At 41.4% G+C, this 25,756-nt stretch overlaps 2 protein-coding genes across 2 annotated transcripts in view; both read right to left on the reverse strand.

Moving 5' to 3' along the window:
* The window catches only part of LOC142662678 (NACHT, LRR and PYD domains-containing protein 12-like), a 31,459-nt gene extending 21,115 nt beyond the window's left edge, over positions 1 to 10,344 (reverse strand). The window contains 3 exon segments of the mRNA XM_075840890.1: positions 889 to 930; positions 8,611 to 8,697; positions 10,020 to 10,344. Coding sequence (XP_075697005.1) covers positions 889 to 930; positions 8,611 to 8,697; positions 10,020 to 10,344 — 454 coding nt within the window.
* Positions 10,345 to 18,609: 8,265 nt separating this feature from the next.
* On the reverse strand, positions 18,610 to 21,648 carry LOC142662261 (hepcidin-1-like). Its single transcript, XM_075840389.1, has 3 exons — positions 21,506 to 21,648; positions 20,645 to 20,707; positions 18,610 to 19,141 (listed from the first exon to the last, which is right to left on the reverse strand). The coding sequence occupies exons 1-3, from the start codon at positions 21,581 to 21,583 to the stop codon at positions 19,040 to 19,042; spliced, it is 243 nt and encodes an 80-aa protein (XP_075696504.1). The 5' UTR covers positions 21,584 to 21,648; the 3' UTR covers positions 18,610 to 19,039.
* Positions 21,649 to 25,756: the final 4,108 nt, after the last annotated feature.

The following is a 25,756-nucleotide window of genomic DNA, read 5'->3' on the forward strand; positions in this document are numbered from 1 at the left end:
TATGGAACTTTTTATTTGGCAATCACGTTTGTGATCTTGATCTGAGTTAATTAATGGCCACCTGATAAAAACAACAATTTAGATCAATCATTATCCAAACGAGCCCACAGAATGGCTCCACGTGTGTTCAAAACATGCAAACTTCACAGCAACTTCTACAATAAATAATTAATTGATTTTTAATTTAAAAAAAAAGTCTTCCATTGTAATTCCCCTCAGGGAGTCCATTAAGCTCATTCATCACCACCTCATTGGTCAAAACTGTCCTTGTTGCCCATAGCAACCAATCAGAGTTCCGCTTTCATTTTTTAAACTGCACTGGAAAAATGAAAGCTGAGCTCTGATTGGTTGCTGTGGGCAACAAGGACAGTTCTACTGTTAGAACGTTACGATAATTTTTGTGTTCTGTAGTAGCTGTGCAGCACACAAATACAGTGAAACCGTTGCCTAGCAACAGACACAGCCTGAGGCCAGTGACTATATTGGATTTTCGGAGACTGGCATAGTCCTAGACATAATCATGTGACCAGCCCTAGCAACTTAAAAAGAATTGTTAATGGCTCTGGGCACTTTTTCTAACATTTTCTAAAGCTCCAGCGCATCTATAATAATAAAAAAATGTAATTACTTTGCAAATAGACTCGGTTAACAAATATGCTACCGTTTTGTGTACACAGCTCCTATGCAAACCTCTGAGGCTTCATGGTTACAAGCTACCAAAAAAAAACAACCCTTGTACAGTCTGATCCTGCAGTTATGTTACTCCGCATCCTCTTCTGGTAACCTATAGACAGTAAGTAATACAGAGCTCTTCTCTATCCGTTATTTGACGCTCCGCTCTCTGGTATATATTTGACTTTTTTACATAATGGAGAAGGGTCGTCATACCTTCCAACTGCTGATGTTCACTCGGTGCAATGGACGGTAGACCTACAAGAAAATAGGATATTTAGAGGATCTGTTTATAATCAAAAGAACTGGAGATGGTCATAAAGATTTGATTTTATCGTTTTCAATGAGATTAGGGATCAAAAGTGTATGGGGGGGCCTCCAAAAACTACCAATATCTGACGGGAACGTGGATTGAATTGGTTAGATTTTACTTGTCAAATTATTTGGTTCCCAAAAAGATAAGCGGTGCCAGAGATGTTTAGCCGTCTATGGCCCGCTCCCCATTAAGCTTTATAAACAATTTTTGTGGTATTACAATTAGCCCTTACACAGCCAGAAACGAGGCTCTTTTATGTCATTAGTTCTAATATGTCGGTGTCCGGTCCAATGTCACCAGGGCCGCCATCAGAAATTGCTCGGCACCATATAGCAAAAAAATCAGCCCCCCCCCCCCCGACACACACTAGAAAATGTAGGGTGGGAGCAGGCAATGCATTTAAACCAGACCCCCACATTTATTTAGACGACAGACCAGACCCCAAAATTCAGGGCCTAGACCAGAACTCTTATTATTTCAGACCTCAGACCAGGCCCTAAAATTCAGGCCCCATAATTAAACCAGACCCCAAACCATACACCAAAATTAATTCAGACACCATTTCAGACTGCTAAATAAAACCAGACAACACCCCAAAATTAGTCCGGAGCCCTAAATAAATTTGGGCTCAAAACTGGACTCTAAAATGAATTCAGACCCCAAAATTAATTCAGACCAGACCACAAAATTTAGGCCTGAGACTAGACCCCAAAACTTATTAAGACCTCAGAACAGGTCCTAAAATTCAGGTAACAAAATAAAACCAGGCCCCAAACCATACACCAAAATTAATTCAGACCTCATTCCAGACCCCTAAATCAATCCAGACCATATACCAGATCCCATAAAATTAATTCAGACCCCATTCCGGACCCCTAAATATATCCAGACCAAACCCCAAAATTAATCCAGACCTCAGACAAGATTCCTATAATTTCAGGCCCGAGAACAGACCCCAAAATTTGTTAAACTTTTAGCCGGGACCATAACGGCAGTACCAACCATACTGCCTTGATGGTGGCCCTGGATGTTACCATATTGGCTCTGAACAGTGACATTATCACAGTTCGGTTATAGTTAAGGGACCAAAAAAGCAACATGCAGGCAATGGGGCCCCTACGAGAACTGTGGGGCTCCAATATGTGCTGGTTGCTGATGCTTTCTCTGCCCTATTAGCTACTCTATTGGTATGAATTAAAAAGAATGGAAGTGCCAATTGCTTGGGCAACACAAAAATGGCAGCCAGAGTAGTGTCTACTTTTTGAGGTCCCCAAGACATTATTCGTGGGGTCCCACACTGCTGTTTCTTAATGGGGTTGTCCGCTTTGGACAATGCCTAATTGTTACCGTCCCCCTGCTGGAACCCCCAGCGATCAGCTGTAATCTGTGGGGAAACCTGGCAGTAAGTGTTCAGTTTTTCTGCAGCACCACCACAGGACAAATGAAGCATTACACAGTTTCCATCCATATCAATGTTTTGTCTGTGTAATGCAGGACAGGACGGGTCCTCCAGAGCGAGAGACACTCTTTATAATCGCTCTGACCAAGAGATGAGGATCCTGAACAGAGGACCGCCCCCCCATTAACTCAAAATCCCTAATAGGGTGCCTGAAAATGTGGGTTTTTTTTGTTGTTTATTTTAGCTGGACACCCCCTTTGACCGCTGGTACAGATTTTTGTGCAGGAGCTCGCAGGTTTCATCTCGCGGGACGTTCATGCAGTGGTTGATCGATCACCAGGCAGTTATTTAGTTGCAGGAAAATTCCTGAACTCCTTACCCAACCCGAGATAACACGTCTGCAATAAATAGACGCTACGTGAGTTGAATGAGGAAACGCGGTTTACTGGGCGATAGACGGGCGGCTCTTCTTTACTTTCGACATCTATTAAATCTGATGACTCTGACTTTTCAAGATACTCTGAACGCTGGTTTTATGGTCATAATAGTAACTACGAGCGCGCAGCGTACAAGTGGAGTCTATGTAAGGGCCTGCTCTATCTTTATATATGGTGGGTCCCCTTTAAAATGGTGGAAAACGTAGAGAAAAAACCTGTACTAACTCATATCTCCTTCATCCAGTGGTGTAACTATAGAGGTCGCAGCGGTCGCAATTGCGAACAGACCCTGAAGCCCGCGGCCCCCCGCACCACATCAATGAAAAGTTACTATAGTAACTGGGGCCTATGAGGTAGGTAGAATAAACTACACGGACCCCCGTTACTATAGTAACTGACAGTACTTACCGTCCTCGTTCCGGAGCGCAGCGGAGGTCCTGACATCACAGCGGTGTGCGCAGCGCATGACGTCACAACGCTATGCGCTGCGCACAACATCCCGACCCCGGATGGAGTCAGGACCCCCGCTGCGGCCGAAGATGAGGGTAAATTTAATTCCACTGTCTGCTGGAGCTGATAGGTCGGGGTCCGGCTCCTGGACCCACGTCAATCAGCTGTGGTGGGCTTAGATACAGGGTCCAACAAACAGTATCACACACATGCATATGGGCCCTGTATCTAATCCTACCATATGTGTTTGGCTGTGTTCACATCACCGTTGCCCTTCCGTTGAGGGGTTCCCTCTGAGTTTTCGTCAGGTAACCCCCTTGACGGAAAGGCAAACTGAAACCTCAGCTTCCGTTTCCCTCGCCATTGATAAAATTGGTGACGGAAACGTTGCTAACGGTTTGTCCGTTTGTCACCGTTGTGACAGGGTTCCGTTGTTGTTGACGCAAACAATAGCGCAGTCGACTGCGCTATCGATTCCGTCAAAACAATGGAATCTAGTCCTATCCATAGCTATAGAGTCGTAGTGCTATAGATCTGCTATCTCCTATATACACACACATTTTTTTGGGTGGGGACATATGTATTGGGTCTATTTCCCCTGACGTTTCAAGTCCTTAGTGACGCCCCCGGTTGCTGGTTTTGCACCGTTGGGTCACTTTGGAGATCCAGCGATGCAGCTGAAAGCTGCGGGCCGTCGGCCATGAGAAGTTTGGGGGGCCCGAGAAGAATCTTTGCATCGGGGCCCATGAGCCTTTAGCTCCGCCCCTGCCTTCATCACATAGTTACGGACATGGTACCAACCGCAGCTTACTTGTTTTTAGCAATGTCCTAAAAAATGCCGCAGTTTGTAAGATGGGTTTTTATTATAATAACGCAGCAGCAAAGGTCAATACGTGTGAACATTTCCTAATAGCGACAAAGACACAGACCGAAGTGAGCAAAACCTTTTATTTAAAATATATTCCGACACAAACAGCGCTAAAATAATAGACTGACCAGTTACAATGATGATGTATTAGGTAATATGAACGTTTATTACATGCTGTATGAATACATGATTTAAGGGGGTTGTCCAGGTACCACAGGATAGGTCATCAGTATATGATCGGTGGCGGTCCGACACCCAGACCCCGCACCGCTCAGCTGCTCCGGCTGCCTCCAGGAACCAGATGTCCGTGCCGGAATAGGAGGAGAGTTTCTGTTCTGCGGCACGACCGCTATGCAGTGGTCGGTGCCATCTGTTTCCGGCCCCGAATACAGCACAACATCCGGAGCAGCTGATCGGCGCAGGGTCCGGGTGTGGGACCCCCACCGATCATTTACTGATAACCTATCCTGTGGATAGGTCATCAGTTGTCCGTGCCTGGACAACCCCTTTGAAAAAAAAAATCCAGTTCCTAATATGATAGAAATATTTGAGGTAAGTAGGTAGGTAGATATGAGGTAGGTAGACAAATATTAGATTGATATGAGGTAGGTAGTTAGATATTAGACAGATATAGATGAGAGATATAGACAGGGAGATATTAGACAGATAGATAGACATGCGGTAGATTAAAGGGGTTATCTTATGAAGCCAACGAGCCACACATTTCCCCTGCAGTGGGCAGTACCATTATATTCCGGCCACGAATAGACCATGCATGGACTCATCGATGCGCACATAAAGGGGGGTCCCCCACTTGGCATAGGGCATATGGACCGGGGTGGTCGAGGGGAGACATCCCCTTTGATATTGCATTAAAAGATTTAGAAAACCAGGATCCGATTACTGTCAAGCCTCCCTGTGGTTGATTTAAGTAATCTGGTAGAGATTGGTTGCTAGGGATCTGCTGCCTGACAACCCAGGCAGTGTGTTCATAGCAACCAAGCTCGAATAACTTATAAATTCATCTCACAGGATTCCCCTCTCACAATTAATTGAGGGGTTCTCCAGTTTTATATACGCTATACCGATATTCTGAGTTAATATATGAGGGGGGGTCCTCTGTTCAAGATCCTTATCTCATAAAGCGTCTATCGCTCTGGAAGACCTGACCTGTTCCACATTACACAGACAACACATGTATGTGAATGGATATTGTGTAATGCTTCATTTCCCCTGTGGTGGCGCTGCTAAGAAATTGAACACTTACTACCAGGTTTTCCCATAGATAATAGCTGATCGCTGGGGATTCCAGCAGGAGGACACTTGGTGATCAGCTTATTATCAAGGGACCCTGCTAACAAGGAGGGATTGTCCAAAGTGGAGAACCGCTAGGGATTGTCTGGTTTAGAAAACCTATTTTCAAATACCTTATTAGGGGATTTTGAAAGAATATAACCCATTCAGGACCCTCATCTGTTAGTCAGAGCAGAGATCAGTCATGTAGAGCATCTTTTGCTTTGGAGGACCCGTCACGACCGCGCATTACATATAGTCCATTCATTTCAGTGGACACTGTGTAATGCTTCATTTCCCCTGTGGTGGTGCTGCAGGATAATTGAACACTCGCTAAAGGTTTCCCTTAAAGAATAGAGCTGATCGCCGAGGGTCACAGCAGCAGGACATGTGATCAGCTTATAGTTGGGGGGACCCATCCAACAACAAAAAATTGTCTAGAGAGGACAACCCCTTTTTAACTTTTGTATAACCATGAATGATGGCAGGGTGAATCGTTTTTGCTGGCTCAGTTCATGTAGTGAAATTTTCTTTGTAGATTGTCAGCTCTGTGGACCAGTTTTATGCTTTGTTCTGTCGTTTCCTATCAGCTGCAGCAGTTTTTGTAGTATTTTTGCAGTGCGGCCGGGGTCAGATTCTGTTGGCGGGTCAGGTTGTCCTTGTTGATGGCGTTGGTGCCATTCCTGTTAATTGGAAGCACCAGCAGTCAGTCGTCTACACCAATTACAATGATTATATCCACATGGTATCGGAGTAAAAATGGCGCACGCGGTTTACATATGAAGCGCAAATTCGCACGTTTTTGGTCATGCCAACAAAAAGAACCCTGACTGCCATGACAAAAGCATGAAAGACGTAACCTCCGGAGGCTGTATGAAAGCGCTCCACATATATGCGCCATTTTCTACTCCACATCTGGTCTGCGCCAAAAATAACGGGTCACCCTTTGTCTGCTGATTGGCTGATATGAATTGCCCACAATGCCCTTCTTTACTACTGTGCCACGTGCTGTCACATAAATGAGTGATACCAATAATAGGTATATATTAGGGAAATACTATACATGCAATTGTTTAACAAATAGTTGTAGATCTACTAAAGAAGAACCCATACTTTAAAGGGATTGTCCAGTTTTTAGAACCCATTTCCATAGACCCTTGTAAAGAATTCTGAGATAATAGAGGAGAGTCCTGTGTTCAGGATCCTCATAAGAGTGGAGAGCGGTTATATAGAGCGTCTCTCTCTTTGGAGGACCTGTCCTGTCCTGTACTACACAGAAAACACATTGATATGAATGGACACGGTGTAATGCATAATTTCTCCTGTGGTGGTGCTGCAGGGAAACTGAACACTTACTGGCAGGATTCCCCACAGATTACAGCTGATCGCTGGAGGTCCCATCAGTTTGTGATCAGTTTATTGTCAATGGACCCATGAGAGACTTAAAATAGACTAATTATTGTATAATGAACACGTTATTAAAGTTCTAATATACTTTGTGTTTCAATTCTTCACCATTCCCAAGATCTCTGCTTCCCATCAGTGAATGGAAACTTTTTGGTTTACATCCAGAAGATTTAAACCAGCCCTGGCCTAGTCCTGCTCACACAGCTGAGAAATATAGGCAGTCTGGACAATCATCTATGAGCTAAATCGTCTGCACTCCAGACTGATACATTTGACCTGCAGTGATACATTGTAACAAACTAGCAGCACATGAGAGATTTGGGCTTCTGGTGTATTTAGCTCACAAAGGATTGTCTAGACTGGATTCAAATGTAAAATACCCTCAGCTGTGAGAAGTATTAGGTTTGCACACGTTTTTGTTTTTTAACCCCTTCCCGCCGCAGCCATTTTTCATATTTCAGTTTTTTCCTCCCCCGCCTTCCAAAAGCCATAAAGTTTTTATTTTTCCATCTATATAGTCCTATCAGGGCTTGATTTTTGCGGGGCGAGTGGTAGTATTTTGTGGCGCCATTTAATATGCCATATAATGTACTAGGAAATGGGAAAAAAACTGCGATTCCTCCATGGTTTTTTGCAATTCGTTTTTACGGAATTCACTGTGCAATTAAAACAACATGTTCACTTTATTCTGCGGGTCAATACGATTACGGCGATTCCGAATATATATAGAGTTTTTTCTGTATTTTACTACTTTTACAAGTGAAAACCGAAGTGTAAAAAATAAAATTTATTTTGTGTCGCCAAATTCTGAGAGCCATAGTTTTCCGTTGATTAGGTGGTATGAGGGCTTATTTTTTGCGCTATAAGCTTTCGTTTTTAATAATACCATTTTGGGGTACATGCGGCGGTTTGATCACTTTTACAAGTAAAAAACGAAGTTTAAAAAAATAAATTTATTTTGTGTCGCCAAATTCCGAGATCCATAACTTTTTTATTTTTCCGTCGATTAAGTGGTATGAGGGCTTATTTTTTGCGGGATAAACTGTAGTTTTTAATGATACAATTTTAAAGTACATGCGACGCTTTGATCACTTTTTATTCCATTTTTTTTTGGGAGATGAGGTGACCAAAAATTAGCGATTCTGGTGTCCACATTATTCTTCTTTTTTACGGCGTTCACCGTGCAGGTTAAATAATGATATATTGTAATAGTTCAGACTTTTAAGGACGCGGCGATACCAATTATGTTTATTTATTTATTTTTTTACAATGCTCTAGGGGGAAAATGGGAAAAAGGTTTTTTGTTTTTTTTTAACTTTTAATATTTTTATCTTTTTTTATATTAAAAAAATCCTTTATTTTACAAATTTGTACTTTTTTTTATTAGTCCCCCAATAGGACTTCAACCAGCGATCGTTGGATTGCTTGCATTGCGGGGGGCGCGATAAGCTGCTAGAGGGGGTCATCCCCCTCTTTCTAACAATTTAATTGCAACAGTCGCTATTAACCGCGGCATTCAACGGGTTAAACTAGCGGGATCAAGCTCATTACTGTGAAGTGTCGGCTTTAACATACAGAAGACACCCGCATCGTATGGAGCGGGTTCACTCCGTACTTCCCCTACCCGGCTATGATGTATGGATACGTCAAATGTCGGGAAGGGGTTAATATCAGTCAGTGCAGCAGTTAGATACAGTATGTATCTAAGCCTGCTTTATCTATGTGTTGGTCATCGGCGGGTGCAGGATACGGATAACCAGTGACTTGCCTCCTTTCTCCAGGTTGTACGTCTTTACTCTTCTGATTCTACTTTTCATCTTAGACCAGGTGGACTTTTTCTCTGGTTTCTCCAGATCTGCAATGACAGAGTTGCGATGAGACCACCGCAGATTTCTTAATGAATACGCAGACAAGATAATGATATTAGACGTCCTATTACTCTTGAATTCGTGGACAGAAATCATGAACCCACAAAGTGGTAGCCTAATAGTCAGAGGGGCAAGGTGAAGCTACGGTGGGCCCCAATACAAAACCTATAACCGGAGCGCCCACCCATCAGGTTCCCACTATACTGGTCTCCCCATGAGGGTGATATAGGCTCTTTTGGGCCCCCTTAGTGGCTAGGACTGACTGCCACCCCCCCTGCACCTCCTTTATTTACATGATACTTATAATATATGACTCCCCTCCCTCCAAGATCCTTCTTGACTAAGAATATATCTTCATCCCAACTTTCCTCCTACGAGATTCCTTCTATCTCAATCTGATCAGCAATAGGGAAGGAGGGGGGTTTTGAGATAGATAACTTAATCTTCAGGCAATAATGTACAGAGGAAGGATGGGGAGGGGTCTGCGGACTAACAAAAATAATTAAAATGGGCTCCTGCCTTCTGGGTCTGAGCTGGAATCCCCACCGGTTCTCTAAAAAGGGACCTTTGTTGCCATTTTGGAACATACATAAGGTGGGAATTCCCCTTTAAAGTGAACCTTTAGTGACTCTCAAGGAGCCAAAAGATTAACTCCTCCCTCCAGACTCCTATAGTCCAGGACATATCTCCTTCTTAGGGTATGTGCACACACACTAATTACGTCCGTAATGGACGGACGTATTTCGGCCGCAAGTACCGGACCGAACACAGTGCAGGGAGCCGGGCTCCTAGCATCATACTTATGTACGATGCTAGGAGTCCCTGCCTCGCTGCAGGACAACTGTCCCGTACTGTATTCATGTTTTCAGTACGGGACAGTTGTCCTGCAGCGAGGTAGGGACTCCTAGCATCGTACATAAGTATGATGATAGGAGCCCGGCTCCCTGCACTGAGTTCGGTCCGGTACTTGCGGCCGAAATACGTCCGTCAATTACGGACGTAATTAGTGTGTGTGCACATACCCTTAGGAGTCTAGGTTGGAGGGAAGTGTTTTTTTTTTACTCATTTGGACCAATCAGTTGAGGGGCTTCATAGAGAAGAGGGACATGTATAGTAAGATATTTCGCTACCTCCTTATGGGCCTTTTGGCAGGCCATTTAGTGGACCCGCATGTGCCCACTTGTTCACTAGGACATCTGTAAATTGTAGTCCAGCTTATGTCAGGTTCCCTTTAACCTCCATATCCTGTATACGTGTCCTCGTGGTGGAGTAAGGGTTGACTGCATCATCTTTGTGGGTACAAACTTACCAATGGCCCCAGTGGGCTGCTTGTAGTAAATCGGAAACGTGTTTCTTAGCCAGACACGGAGCTCAGGATTGTAATGTTCTTGGACCTGCTGGAGAACACAGAGGAACGTCCGGCAGCTGTTCTCGTTCTTCAGCATGATTTCCAGTAGGGAGTTGACCTGATTGCCCTCTGGTCTCTTCTCCAGAAGAGTAAAATAGGTCTCCTGGGATAAGGCCCCAGCATCGTGAAGCCATCTTAGGAGCACGGTCGGGTTCTTCACCAGCCACTCAGCCAATTTTGGTTTACAAGCCTGGACTTTAGAGAGACATTCGGACTTTCCCGACATCTAGAACCTCGAGAGAAGAACAGCTAAATATCAGCCGGGCAGAGATGGAAAATAACATTCAGTTAACCTATAGGACGGATGTCTTCTTCTAACTTTTCGTGGCTCCCATACGATTCCTACAGCCCCCACAGCTACTAATGTATCAGGCTAATTAGTTGAATCCTCCAAGATCCAAATTGTTGTTGATACTTAAAGCGCCCCACCTGTCCACAGAATGTATGTTATCGTGCCGCATGCGTCATTCAGCCCCAGCAGACCTGCTCAGAAGAGAGCAGGCCTGCATGGCACCAGGCTGGCGCAGGAATGGAATCAGGTGAGTATATAAAGTTGTGGTTTTTTTCTCTTATAAGTGTGAGTGGCATTATCTACAGGGGGCTATATGTGGGGCACTATCTTCAGGGGGGCTATGTGTGGGGCACTATATACAGGGGGCTGTATTTGTGTCACTGTCTACAGAGGGAACTGTCTACAGGGGGCTCTATTTGGGGCTCTAACGTCAGGGGGCACTATGGGGGGCACTCTCTACAGGGGACACTGTGTGTGTGGGACACAGTGTATGTTGCTGTTATAATCAGGGACACAGAGTATGGCGCTATTAGAATTAGAGATGCAGTGTATGGCACTATTATATTTAGGGGCATAGTGTGTGGCACCATGAGAATTTTATCTTTGTTTATAGGTGTAGAAATGTTTGAAAAGTTGGAAGCTGAACACATCTGAGTGGCAAATTGCAGAAATGGGCTGTGCCGGTAGAAGTAATCATAGAGGTCTGGACCGGATGGAGAAGAAAAGAGAAAAATAACTAGAATATGAGATGTCCCCTGTGAGTCACTTAATGTAAATGTTTATTCTGACTCTAATCAGCACTGTAGTCACTGTATAATCTGCAGCGAGATGATGAGTGGTATGATTGTTTTTTTGTGTGAAACCGCAGCTCCCAGCATATCCTTACCATTCTTCAGGCCATGCTGGGAGCTGTAGTTTTACACTAAATTGAGCTGTATTTGTGCTGGTGCTGTATATATGCACTGAGCTTGGTTCTGGTGCTGTATTTATGTACTGAGCTTTGTTCTGGTGCTGTATATATGTAATGAGCTTGGTTCTGGTGCTGTATTTATGTAATGAGCTTCGTTCTGGTGCTGTATTTATGTACTGAGCTTGGTTCTGGTGTTGTATATATGTACCGTTCTCGGTTCTGGTGCTGTATATATGTATTGAGCTTGGTTCTGGAGCCGTATATGTCAGAGCTTGGTTCTGATGCTGTAATCATATATGATATATTTATAATAACAAAATTGCAGGGCAGATGGAATTGTTTTCAATTCATTGTATATTTAATGGGAACCTGTCAGGTAGTTTTAACCCCTTGAACCGCCAGCATGCAGTAATATATGACCTGACAATATTTCCAAGCATTCCCCTGTATGTTTTTTTTCAGATGCATCAAAATCTATAAATTCAACTCTTAAAACGGCGCACACTATAAACTAATTACTCATTGAAGGGTCATGGGGCGGTGCCGCTATCCTGAAGAGTCACATAGTGCTGCCTCCAAACCCACCGTTCCATGCTTGATTGACATCCCCCTGGCTGTTATACATCACCATACATACCTCGCAACTTTCAAGTAACGCAAAGAGGGACAAGTTTTTCTTTTTAAGCCACACCTCTAAACCCACCCAATCCCCGCCCATACACACCCGGCTCAGCCCACACAGTATCATGCTCCTATAGTGCCTCCCACACATTGTAATGTCCCCATAGCTGCCCGCATACTTTATACTGCCTCCTTAGCTGCCCCTAGTGCCAGTGCCCACATACATAGTGCCCATGTAGTTAGTGCCACACCCCCTTAAAGATATAAATTCCCCCATACAGCACAATGCCCTCATAGCTGCCCCATACAGTATAATGCCCACTCAGATGCCCCAATACACTATAATGCCCCCTTAACTGCCACCATACAATATAATTCCCTCTTAGCTACCACCATACACTATAATGCCCCACAGCTGCCCTTACAGTATAATGGCCCTTTAACTTCCCCATACAGCATAATGCCCCCTCAGCTGCCACCATACAGTATAATGCCCACAAAGCTGCCCCTAGTGCCAGTGCCCACGTAGATATTGTCACCCCACCTGTAGATAGCGCTACGCCCCCTGTAGCCATTGGGACCAGCTCAAGGGGCGGAATCCCCAGCCAGAGCATCGTCGCTTAAAGTAGTGCTTTGTCTGGGGAATCCTCAGTACTAATGCTGAAGCAGGAAGCTGACGGTTCCCTGCTTCTGCATTGGCTTCAACTGTATCTGCGTCCTGAGGACTGAGATACAGTTGACACCGGGAGTCCAGGACATACCATCGGCCGCCCGGGAGAGCGGGACACCGCTTGAAATCTGGGACAGTCCCGCTGAATCCAGGATGGTTGGGAGGTATGCATCACTAGCAGCCTCCTCCAACTTTTTGGGATGCGCCATTGCCTTGTACTACCTGGGCACGCACCGTGCAGAGAGGTGTATTCTGCCCGGCTTCATCGCTGCACCACGCATGCCAGGGGAGTACAAGGCAACGGCGCATCCGCAACAGTTGGAGGAGGCTGCTAGTGATGTAGAACAGCCAGGGGGTTGTCAATCAAGTTGTGGGGGGGGCACCATTTCAATTTTCGCCTCAGGCAGCAGAAAAGCGAGAATCGGCCCTGGATGTAGTTATAGGGGGTGCAGAGCAGCGGCGTAGGTAGGGGACAGGCGGGGCATGTGCCCAGGGTGAAACTTAGAGGGGGGCGCCAGCGCTACCCCCTCCTGCACTATAATTGTACCAGTGTCTATAGGATACAGGTACAATTAGAAGCAATGAAAGGCCGGGTGCGTTCCGTGCCCGGCCATTCAGCGCCTCTCCACGAGTGAAGCGGCGCGATACTTTGTGCCACTTGCGTCATTGAAATGCGCTGATTGACAGGGAAAGTCATTCTGCCCAGCCAATCAGTGGCAGCCCCTTTCATAGACGCTGCGTTCAACCCCAGGAGACCTGTGCAGAAGAGAGCAGGTCTCCATGGCTGCCAGACGGGATTAAGGTGAGTTTAAGTAGTTTGTTATTTTATTGTAATAAAAAAGTGTGTGGCTTTATCTACGGGGGGGGGGGGGGCTATATCTACAGGTGGGCTGACAATGGAGCACTATATACAGAGGTGGGCTATATCTACAGGGGGGCTATATACAGGGGTGGGCTATCTGTGGACCACTATATACAGGGGTGGGCTATATCTACAGGGGGCTATATACGGGGGTGGGCTATTTGTGTAGCACTATATACAGGTGTGGACTATATGTGGAGCACTTTATACAGGGGTGGACTATATGTGGAGCACTATATACAGGTGTGGGCTATATACAGGTGTGGGCTATATACAGGGGTGGGCTATCTGTGGAGCACTATAGGGGGAGCTATTTGCGGGACACTATATACAGGGGTGGGCTATATGGGGGCACTATCTACAGGGGACTCTATGTGGGGCACTATCTACAGGGTGCTTTATGGCAGACGCTATCTACAGGGGGCACAGTGTGTGTGTGTGTGTGTGGGGGGGACATGGTGTATGGTGCTATTATAATTAGAGGTGCAGTGTATGGCGCTATTATATTTAGGCACGTAGTGTGTGGTATAATGATAACTTTATATTTATTTATAGGTGCAGAAATGTTGGAAAAGTGAGAAGCTGAAGACATGTGAGCGGCAAACTGCAGAAATGGTCTGTGACCGGGAGAAGTCATCATAGAGGTGTGGACCGGGTGGAGAAAAAGAACTAGAATTTGAGACGTCACCGGTGAGTCACTTAATGTAAATGTTTATTCTGCCTCTAATCAGCACTGTAGTCACTGTATGATCTGCAGCGAGATGATGGGTGGTATGATTATGATATGATTTTTTTTTTTGTGAAACAGCAACTCCCAGCCTATCCTTACCATTGTTCGGGCCATGCTGGGAGCTGGAAACAATTTAGTGCAAACCTATACGGCAGGGGTTGCACTAAATTGAGCTGTATTTGTGCTGGTGCTGTATATATGTAATGAGCTTTGTTCTGGTGCTGTATATATGTAATGAGCTTTGTTCTGGTGCTGTATATATGTAATGAGTTTGGTTCTGGTGCTGTATATATGTAATGAGCTTTGTTCTGGTGCTGTATATATGTAATGAGCTTTGTTCTGGTGCTGTATATATGTAATGAGCTTTGTTCTGGTGCTGTATATATGTAATGAGCTTTGTTCTGGTGCTGTATATATGTACTGAGCTTGGTTCCGGTGTTGTGTATAGAACTATATTGCTTGTAAAATGTACAAATGTTTTTATGTTCGAGTTACATAAAAAGAAATTGTAAAAGAAATGACACGTCATTGATTGGTAGAGGAAATAAACATGGCGAGGCGAAGAAGATGTCGGGAAAGAGGTTGGGGGGGGGCGCCAAACAGAATCTTTGCCCCGGGTGCTGGAGAACCTAGCTACGCCTCTGTGCAGAGGTTGCCGTTGCACCTGGGTCTGAGGGTCCCAGGAGCTTCAAATTACACATTGGATTGCATTAATTGGGGTCTTTCTATCAGAATTTTTTGGGAGATGGGGTTCCGAGTGCAATGGGGCGAAGCTTACAGGTGTCCCTCAATTTCGGATACAAATATTAGTAAATGCGAAGGATGATTTAGTGCGTTTTTTCATTTTAGCTCGTCTTACGCACACCAAAATCCTCGCAATAAAAAGCACGTTTATAGCATCCAGTTGACTTCAATAGGAAGACGCGCCGTGAGTGTGTACGTAATTACGCATCGCATAAAAAAGCATCGTGTCCAATCACAGCACTCTCTTTTCACGCTGAATTTTACCATTCAAATCAATAGGCTTTAAATTGTTGCCAAAATTAGGCAATTTTGAGTGTCCTTAAATGCGTAAACGTGCGAAATACACAACGCGTGCTCTTAGGCCTGTACGTTTTTTAATAACACACCCCAAAAAGTACAAATATTTAAAAATCTGCATAAAAACCGCACTAAAAAATATGGAAAATTCAAAAAAGCGTCAAAACAGCATAAAAAAATGGTGCGTTTTTTTTACGTAGATTACGCATGGGATTTTTCCTGCCTACACGACTCCATGTGAACACAACCTAACAGATATAACAGACTTACATCTTAACGGGTCCTATAGTCTGTATATGAGTACTACAACTCCCTGTAGCTGGCAAAACATATTTGGAGTTGTATTTTCCCAATAAATCGAGAGCCACAGTTAAATTGTGTTTCAATTCCTCACCATTTCCATGATCTCTGCTTGCTGTCAGTGAATGGAACCATGAAGTCGCTGAAAACCATCCTAACCTAGACCCGCTCACACAGCTCAGAGGTTGTACCTGAGAAAATTGTGCTGCTGTGTTTAGGGGATAGCCTACACTAGGGGGGAACTGGGATTGCCCCCTCCCCTGAAATAAGTCTACTGCTTGTGGAGGGGTCCACTACCTGCCTGCCCTATCCAGTACAAAGATGTGTAGGAGGAATTCCTGTGATGTTACCCTATAGACAGCCTATAGAGACGGAATAGCGGAGAATACAATGGCGCAATCATCGTCCACGTTCATTCTACCAAATACCGTACACCTGCGGCTGAGCCCATGAAATTGCCCCATAATATCTATTCATAGACGGCGTGCAGATAAAGGAACATAGAAAAGGAATATGAGTAATAGGAAGACCCCAATAAGTAATGAGACCCACCGTGTCCCGGCCTCAGAGGTAGGTCCACTATGGCGGAGCTGTGTCTCTGCTCACGTCTCCATTCACTATAATAAAATATAAGAATAATAAAGCTTTTACCCTGCGGATGAATCATTAACCGTCTGGAGATGAATGACACGGCTGCACCCACTCCGACTTTAACCTGCTGAATCATAGCAGATATATATATATATATCCATGGCAGATAGAAATCTTTGGCCGCAAGACATTCATCTCAGGGACTCTAGAAAGACAGAAGTCTGTGTATATTCCTCCTGCTCTCCCGGATTGTCGGGGAATCTATTGAAATAGAGGAGATCTCCCCTTATTAGCGGAGCAGGGAAGTCTCTTGTAAAGGCTGTCAGTTGCCACTAGGGGGAGCTTTCTACATATTTATATATTACTCCCATTGTTTCTAATGGCAGCTGTATAAATCTATATGCAGTGAGCTCCCCCTTGTGGCGACTGCAAGAGGCAGGAATTATATAACTGAATTTATGGGAAGCACTTTCATCAGGGGGCACTCTGCTTTTACTGTTTATGTTAAACACTCTACTAGCACAGTTTAGTGAGGGCACTCTGCTGGCACAGTTTAGTGGGGGCACTCTGCTGGTACAGTTTAGTGGGGGCACTCTGCTGGTACAGTTTAGTGGGGGCACTCTGCTGGTACAGTTTAGTGAGGGCACCCTGCTGGCACAGTTTAGTGGGGGCACTCTGCTGGCACAGTTTAGTGGGGCCACTGCTGGCACAGTTTAGTGGGGCACATTGCTGGTACAGTTTAGTGGGGGCACTGCTGGCACCATTTACTGGGGGCACTCTGCTGGCACAGATTAGTGGGGGCACTCTGCTGGCACAGTTTAGTGGGGGCACTCTGCTGGAACTGTTTCTCAGGGGGCATACTTTTGCCACTGTTAACTGGGGCACTCTGCTGGCATTATTTATTGGGGACACTTTGCTTGCACTGTTTATGGTGACACTCTTTAACTTTCCACTATGTGGAGGACCCTATTATAATAATGCTGCAGGGACTGTCACCTTCCTGTAGATGGCGCTCTTGCATTCATAGTAGCTCCTGCATTCCTTGGCAGTCAGTAAGAGGAGAGGTCAGGACTGATGGTCCTTGTTTTATCACAGGTTACGACTTCTGTCATTATTGGATTTTACAACACACAGGTGTGTCCTGAAATGTTCCCCTCGGGGGCCAGAGCAGCATACGTCTGGGGGAATATATTAGAGAATTTCATTATCATGTCTGACCCTAGCGGGACAATTGCCATTCACGAGGATCTTGAGAATAAGGCGGCCCCCTAGTCACTTGCAGTAACCTGGTTTTTGCAGTAGGGGGCACTAAGGGTCAATGGTTGCAGTCATGCCCAAAAACCCCTTTGCTACATGAAGACAGCGGTGCTGAGAATGTGGCCCCTGGTGGAGAGCTTGTATTGGGGCCCAGCTCCATCTGTGGGGCCAGGACATCCCTATAAATAAAATTGGCGCTTCTTTCCATCTGAAATCCTTTGTTGACTGATCCCATCTGCGATATCTCGGGTGATTGAACCTTTAGTGACACATTTGACGGGGACCGGATGGTTGCGCTGGCACAAGCAGCTTCACAAGTGCCAACAAAAAGCTTCTCACAGGCAGGGAACCGCTGCTCAGCATTCCTCTTCATGAGACTACAACTCCCAGCATTTCTTCCCATCCTTATGGATGGGGTTGTAATTACACAGGCTGTTGGGCGTTTGCAACAAAATAAAGCAAATCGATACATGTGGAAGTACAAATCCCAGCGTGTGTCAACCATTAGACCGGACGGCGGGTGTGGTAGTCCGGCTTACAGAGACACGATTACTCTGCAGCTATTAATAAGACGTCCATGTACTCGGGGCTTCCGCTCCTTCACTTTGGGGATGGAAAGACAATTCGGTACCAGAAAAAATATATATATCAATGCACCACAAACTTTCCCCCATACTTTACCCTTCCTTTTTCCTCTAATTGATACTTATTTGTAAGTGGTGTACACTTCTGGTATTTTTCTGGAATATACTACAAGAATATTAACTTGGGAAGTGAAGCAGTTGGGGATCAGGCCCCAGATATAGCGGGGTGCAGGGTGTTCATCCAGAGCTCCAAACTTCTAGATCAACCATTATGATCCGAGGTCGGGAAGAAGGAAATGTGTTGACATCACATACCCATACATATATCCCATATACCTTCACCCGGTCCGTTTTTATCTGTGAAGGGCCCCGTGGGAAAATAGGACATGTCCTATATTTGTCCGTTTTCATGGATCCCTCCATAGACTGAAGTCTATGAGGGATCTGTGAAAATGTGTCCCGGACGGTTGCGACTCAGTGCATGAATATAATGCCAGAACTGCAGTAAAGACTGACACACAGGAAAATCTGGAGGTGAGAGGGAACAGGGGGGCAATGTGACTGCTGGGGGTAAGAGTGAAGGGGAACTATTCCGATTTCTGAGTTTGTATTAATAATACGCAAGCAAAAAAGTATAAGAAACGTCACTTTATTATATATACAAAAAATATAATAATACAGAAAGTCACTACTATATACAGACCTATAAATAGAGAGACAAGTGGAGGGCTATAGGGTGAATATAGTGTTAACCCCTTATATGCCATGGCCCTCTGATCTTTTTTTGTGCATTATAAAACATTTGCGGGAGCAGGTTTAGCAGAGCTGACTTTGTCATAAACCGTTTTTTTGGCGCATCACAATAACCGACTCCCTGCCGTGCTGTGCAAGAATAGACACAATGTGACATCATCAGTAGTTCTGCCAGATGACAAACTCAGCACTACTGCAGTTACACGCTGAGCTCTGCTATGTCTATACAACAACAGCTTCTCTTTAGGATGCCAGGATTTCATCTTGTCTTGTGATTTGAGGGTCCTGGTCACTTCTGGGGGAGACTGATCTATGTCAGGCAGCAGTACCCGCACCCTTTGTTTTTGCAGCATTTGCAGCAGTACGTACAGGTGGACAGTCCAATGTGGCGCTTATTCCGGACATGAGACTCCTGCAAGGAATAAAAATATTTTATCTTTTACAAAATTGAGGAGTGCACGATTAATATGTAATTATCTATCTATCTATCTATCTATCTATCTCATATCTATCTATCTATCTATCTATCTATCTATCTATCTATCTATCTATCTATCTATCTATCTATCTATCTATCTATCTATCTATCTATCTATCTATCTATCTATCTATCTATCTCATATCTATCTATCTATCTATCTATCTATCTATCTCATATCTATCTATCTATCTATCTATCTATCTCATATCTATCTATCTATCTATCTATCTATCTATCTATCTATCTATCTATCTATCTATCTATCTATCTATCTATCTATCTATCTATCTATCTATCTATCTATCTATCACTTTCTCTCTCTAATGTATCTTTCTATATCTCTCTAATTTCTCTCTCTCTCTCGCACTCTCTCTAATATATCTGTCGATCTCTCTCTCTAATGTATCTCTCTTGTATCTATCTCTCTTTCTCTTGCTCTCTCTAATGTATCTCTCTATCTATCTTTCTCTCTAATGTATCTATCTATCTATCTATCTATCTATCTATCTATCTATCTATCTATCTATCTATCTATCTATCTATCCTTCTCTCTCTCTCTCTAATGTATTTCTCTATTTCTTTCTCTCTCTATCTCTCTAATGTATCTCTCTCGCTATCCCTTTCTCTCTCTTATCTCTCTCTCTAATGTATCCCTATCTCTTTCTTTCTCTAATGTATCTCTCTCGTATCTCCCTCTCTCTTTCTCTAATGTATCTCTCTCTAATGCATCTCTCTCTCTAATATCTATCTATCTCGCTCTCTCTAATGTATCTCTCTCACTCTCTCTAATGTATCTCTCTATCTATCTCTCTAATGTATCTCTCTCGTATTTCCCTCTGTCTTTCTCGCTCTCTCTTTCTCTAATGTATCTCTCTCATATCTCCCTCTCTTTCTCTCTCTAATGTATCACTCCCTAATGTATCTCTCTATCTGTCTCCCGAATGTATGTATCTCTCTAATGTATCTCTCTAATGTATCTCTCTCTCTATCCTTGACTCCCTTGTGCTGCGTTTGGGTAACAGATCCATACGAGCATTAGTCCCATTTAATGGAACTAATCCTCATATTTTCTATGCGCAATCTGTGGAAATAAGTGGCATTCTTCTTATTTCCGTGGCTGATTTTTTCTGTGTTGCTGACAAAAATATGTGCGGAAAGTTTCTGTAGCTTGTGAATTTGGATGCAGGAAACCTTCTTACATGCAAGGTATGCGGATTGTCTTCGGAGCCTGTTTATCTATCTGTCTACATCTTTCTATACATCTAGGGCTCACCTATGGTTGCTACTGGAATTCTATATAGGATTCTTGCCCCACGAACCATGCTGCCCCAGACAAGAGCCTAGATTGTCTCAAACTCCTAGACATACAAATACAATTTATAAGAATGAAACCTGTAATAAGCCGTCACTACTACATTGGTGTAAGAGACTCACCTGTATACCGGACTCCTCTGTCTGGCCCTGTGTGAGATGATCTGCAGAGTTCATTATCTCATTCTGAAATGGAAAGAAATATAAAGTCATATTTAAAAAAAAAATGCAGCAGATGTAGCAGAGTTGAGTTTCTCATTTAACGTTTGCTGAAATCACAACATGTCAGCTACGGTTTTACATGAAGTCAAATCATCTCAAAGCTAGACAGTGTCAACGTTTACAAGTAGAACCTACAGTAAAACATGCGTGGAGATTTCATTGCACTTAAAGGGCAGCTCCATTTTGACACTACTGTGCCTAACTTTATAGAGAATGTGTTAATGAACAATTTACTGATATTGATATATATATATATATAATCAATAATGTTGTACTAGGTCAGTGGAGCTAAAGGACAACTCTGAAAGGGACGCCTCCACTTAAAGGACTGTTCCACTTTGAAAATCACTTTGTTTAAGCATATACAGACAGGTTTAAATAACAACTTACTAATATACATTAATTACCAAAAAAGCTTCTTTTGGTCGCTGGAGCTATTTAAAAATTAGTAAAATGTCATAAACCTGGGATTTTCTGTTGTTACAACTTTAAGTCATTACTGTGGTCAAGGGAAGCATTTTAATTAATGAAAGTATATTAATAAATTGTTACTTAAGCCAGTCTCTATTGGTTTAGGCAAAAAAAAATCCCAAAGTGGAACTGCCCTTTAAATGGAGGAGCCCTTTAAGAGAAGCCACCCTTTAGCTCCAGGGACAAAAAAAAAGAACATTATTGGTAAATACAGTATATTCAGACTAAGATTAGGGTTACGTGGGTTTAAAATGTAGATGCCCTTTAAATTCAGTGTTGCAGATGACTTACCCCTCTTACAGTGGCACTAAGGCTCTGGTGGATGAGCACGGAGAGGACGAGGATCAGGCAGACAGTGAGGGACTTCATGCTTTCTGTGTTTTCTGAGATATGGTGGGTCTGTGTGTTCAGCAGGTGAGGTCAGTCTCTGATGCTGCTCCACCTGCAGGGACAGAGCTGTATTTATGGGCAGTGTCCAGCCCAGAGGTCAAACAAGAGGTCACGTCTCTGATAATACCTGGCGCCTTCTATTTGTTTGTTTATTTCTGTACTGGAAAGGTAGATTTCCACATTTTCTACGCTGATTTTGGGGCATTTCACATTTTCTTTACGGTTAATGGAGAACAAAGATTGGGAAATTCTAGGGGGTATTTATCAACACATAGTCATTGCTAGGAAGGGGTCACCTCAGTCATACTGCAGGGAAATAACACCAATATAATTATATAACAGCAATAATAATTGGAAATTAAAGGCAACGTCCATTATCTGACACCACATAATAAAATTATTCCCTATTTCAATCAATATCGCCTCCGATATGCTATTATTACTAAATCTGACAACCAGACATCATGGAGCCCCAGAGCATAAGGTATTCTCCTTCCAGAGTAAAAATATACTATATATATATATATATATATATATATATATATATATATATATATATATATATAAAATCCACCCATAGAAGCAGTATTATACTATTTATATTCTTGTATATAGGAGCAGTATTATAGTAGTTATATTCTTGTATATAGTGGCAGTATTATAGTAGTTATATTCTTGTATATAGGGGCAGTGTTATAGTAGTTATATTCTTGTATATAGGAGCAGTATTATAGTAGTTATATTCTTGTATATAAGGGCAGTATTATAGTAGATATATTCTTGTATAAAGGGGCAGTATTCTAGTCGTTCTATTCTTGTATATAGGGGTCAGTATTATAGTAGTTATATTCTTGTATATAGGGGCAGTATTATAGTAGTTATATTCTTGTATATAGGAGCAGTATTATAGTAGTTATATTCTTGTATATAGGGGCAGTATTATAGTAGTTATATTCTTGTATATAGGGGCAGTATTATAGTAGTTATATTCTTGTATATAGGAGCAGTATTATAGTAGTTATATTCTTGTATATAGGGGCAGTATTATAGTAGTTATATTCTTGTATATAGGAGCAGTATTATAGTAGTTATATTCTTGTATATAGAGGGCAGTATTATAGTAGTTATATTCTTGTATATAGGAGCAGTATTATAGTAGTTATATTCTTGTATATAGAGGGCAGTATTATAGTAGTTATATTCTTGTATATAGGGGCAGTATTATAGTAGTTATATTCTTGTATATAGGAGGCAGTATTATAGTAGTTATATTCTTGTATATAGGGAGCAGTATTATAGTAGTTATATTCTTGTATATAGGGGGCAGTATTATAGTAGTTATATTCTTGTATATAGGGGCAGTATTATAGTAGTTATATTCTTGTATATAGGGGCAGTATTATAGTAGTTATATTCTTGTATATAGGGGCAGTATTATAGTAGTTATATTCTTGTATATAGGAGGCAGTATAATAGTAGTTATATTCTTGTATATAGGGAGCAGTATTATAGTAGTTATATTCTTGTATATAGGAGCAGTATTATAGTAGTTATATTCTTGTATATAGAGGCAGTATTATAGTAGTTATATTCTTGTATATAGGGGCAGTATTATAGTAGTTATATTCTTGTATATAGGAGGCAGTATTATAGTAGTTATATTCTTGTATATAGGAGCAGTATTATAGTAGTTATATTATTGTATATAGGAGCAGTATTATAGTAGTTATATTCTTGTATATAGGAGCAGTATTATAGTAGTTATATTCTTGTATATAGGGGCAGTATTATAGTAGTTATATTCTTGTATATAGGAGCAGTATTATAGTAGTTATATTCTTGTATATAGGGGGCAGTATTATAGTAATTATATTCTTGTATATAGGGAGCAGTATTATAGTAGTTATATTCTTGTATATAGGAGCAGTATTATAGTAGTTATATTCTTGTATATAGGAGCAGTATTATAGTAGTTATATTCTTGTATATAGGGGCAGTATTATAGTAGTTATATTCTTGTATATAGGAGCAGTATTATAGTAGTTATATTCTTGTATATAGGGGCAGTATTATAATAGTTATATTCTTGTATAGAGGGGCAGTATTATAGTAGTTATATTCTTGTATATAGGAGCAATATTATAGTAGTTATATTCTCGTATATAGAGGGCAGTATTATAGTAGTTATATTCTTGTATATAGAAGCAGTATTATAGTAGTTATATTCTTGTATATAGAGGCAGTATTATAGTAGTTATATTCTTGTATATAGAGGCAGTATTATAGTAGTTATATTCTTGTATAAAGGAGCAGTATTATAGTAGTTATATTCTTGTATATAGAGGCAGTATTATAGTAGTTATATTCTTGTATATAGGGGGCAGTATTATAGTAGTTATATTCTTGTATATAGGGGGCAGTATTATAGTAGTTATATTCTTGTATATAGGAGGCAGTATTATAGTAGTTATATTCTTGTATATAGGGGACAGTATTATAGTAGTTATATTCTTGTATATAGGGAGCAGTATTATAGTAGTTATATTCTTGTATATAGAGGCAGTATTATAGTAGTTATATTCTTGTATATAGGGGGCAGGATTATAGTAGTTATATTCTTGTATATAGGGGCAGTATTATAGTAGTTATATTCTTGTATATAGGGGCAGTATTATAGTAGTTGTATTCTTGTCTATAGGGGCAGTATTATAGTAGTTATATTCTTGTATATAGAGGGCAGTATTATAGTAGTTATATTCTTGTATATAGAGGGCAGTATTATAGTAGTTATATTCTTGTATATAGAGGGCAGTATTATAGTAGTTATATTCTTGTATATAGGGGCAGTATCATAGTAGTTATATTCTTGTATATAGGAGCAGTATTATAGTAGTTATATTCTTGTATATAGGAGAAGTATTATAGTAGTTATATTCTTGTATATAGGGGCAGTACTATAGTAGTTATATTCTTGTATATAGGGGCAGTATTATAGTAGTTATATTCTTGTATATAGGGGCAGTATTATAGTAGTTATATTTTTGTATATAGGAGACAGTATTATAGTAGTTATATTCTTGTATATAGGGGGCAGTATTATAGTAGTTATATTCTTGTTTATAGGGGCAGTGTTTTAGTAGTTATATTCTTGTTTATAGGGGCAGTGTTATAGTAGTTATATTCTTGTATATAGGGACAGTATTATAGTAGTTATATTTTTGTATATAGGAGACAGTATTATAGTAGTTATATTCTTGTATATATGGGCAGTATTATATAGTAGTTATATTCTTGTATATAGAAGCAGTATTATAGTAGTTATATTCTTGTATATAGAGGCAGTATTATAGTAGTTATATTCTTGTATATAGAGGCAGTATTATAGTAGTTATATTCTTGTATAAAGGAGCAGTATTATAGTAGTTATATTCTTGTATATAGAGGCAGTATTATAGTAGTTATATTCTTGTATATAGGGGGCAGTATTATAGTAGTTATATTCTTGTATATAGGGGGCAGTATTATAGTAGTTATATTCTTGTATATAGGAGGCAGTATTATAGTAGTTATATTCTTGTATATAGGGGACAGTATTATAGTAGTTATATTCTTGTATATAGGGAGCAGTATTATAGTAGTTATATTCTTGTATATAGAGGCAGTATTATAGTAGTTATATTCTTGTATATAGGGGGCAGGATTATAGTAGTTATATTCTTGTATATAGGGGCAGTATTATAGTAGTTATATTCTTGTATATAGGGGCAGTATTATAGTAGTTATATTCTTGTATATATGGGGCAGTATTATAGTAGTTATATTCTTGTATATATGGGCAGTATTATAGTAGTTGTATTCTTGTCTATAGGGGCAGTATTATAGTAGTTATATTCTTGTATATAGAGGGCAGTATTATAGTAGTTATATTCTTGTATATAGAGGGCAGTATTATAGTAGTTATATTCTTGTATATAGAGGGCAGTATTATAGTAGTTATATTCTTGTATATAGGGGCAGTATCATAGTAGTTATATTCTTGTATATAGGAGCAGTATTATAGTAGTTATATTCTTGTATATAGGAGAAGTATTATAGTAGTTATATTCTTGTATATAGGGGCAGTACTATAGTAGTTATATTCTTGTATATAGG

This window comes from Rhinoderma darwinii, chromosome 10 (genome assembly GCF_050947455.1).
Source record: "Rhinoderma darwinii isolate aRhiDar2 chromosome 10, aRhiDar2.hap1, whole genome shotgun sequence".
Lineage (NCBI taxonomy): Eukaryota > Metazoa > Chordata > Amphibia > Anura > Rhinodermatidae > Rhinoderma > Rhinoderma darwinii.

What these genes read in the sequence shown, in the direction of transcription:
- LOC142662261 (XM_075840389.1), bottom strand. Translation starts at nt 21,583, where the DNA reads ATGAAGTCCCTCACTGTCTGCCTGATCCTCGTCCTCTCCGTGCTCATC. An exon ending in TTAGTGCCACTGTAAGAGGG is followed by an intron (nt 20,708 to 21,505) that starts GTAAGTCATCTG and finishes TTTCCATTTCAG; the next exon opens with AATGAGATAATGAACTCTGC. An exon ending in CAGAGGAGTCCGGTATACAG is followed by an intron (nt 19,142 to 20,644) that starts GTGAGTCTCTTA and finishes TATTCCTTGCAG; the next exon opens with GAGTCTCATGTCCGGAATAA.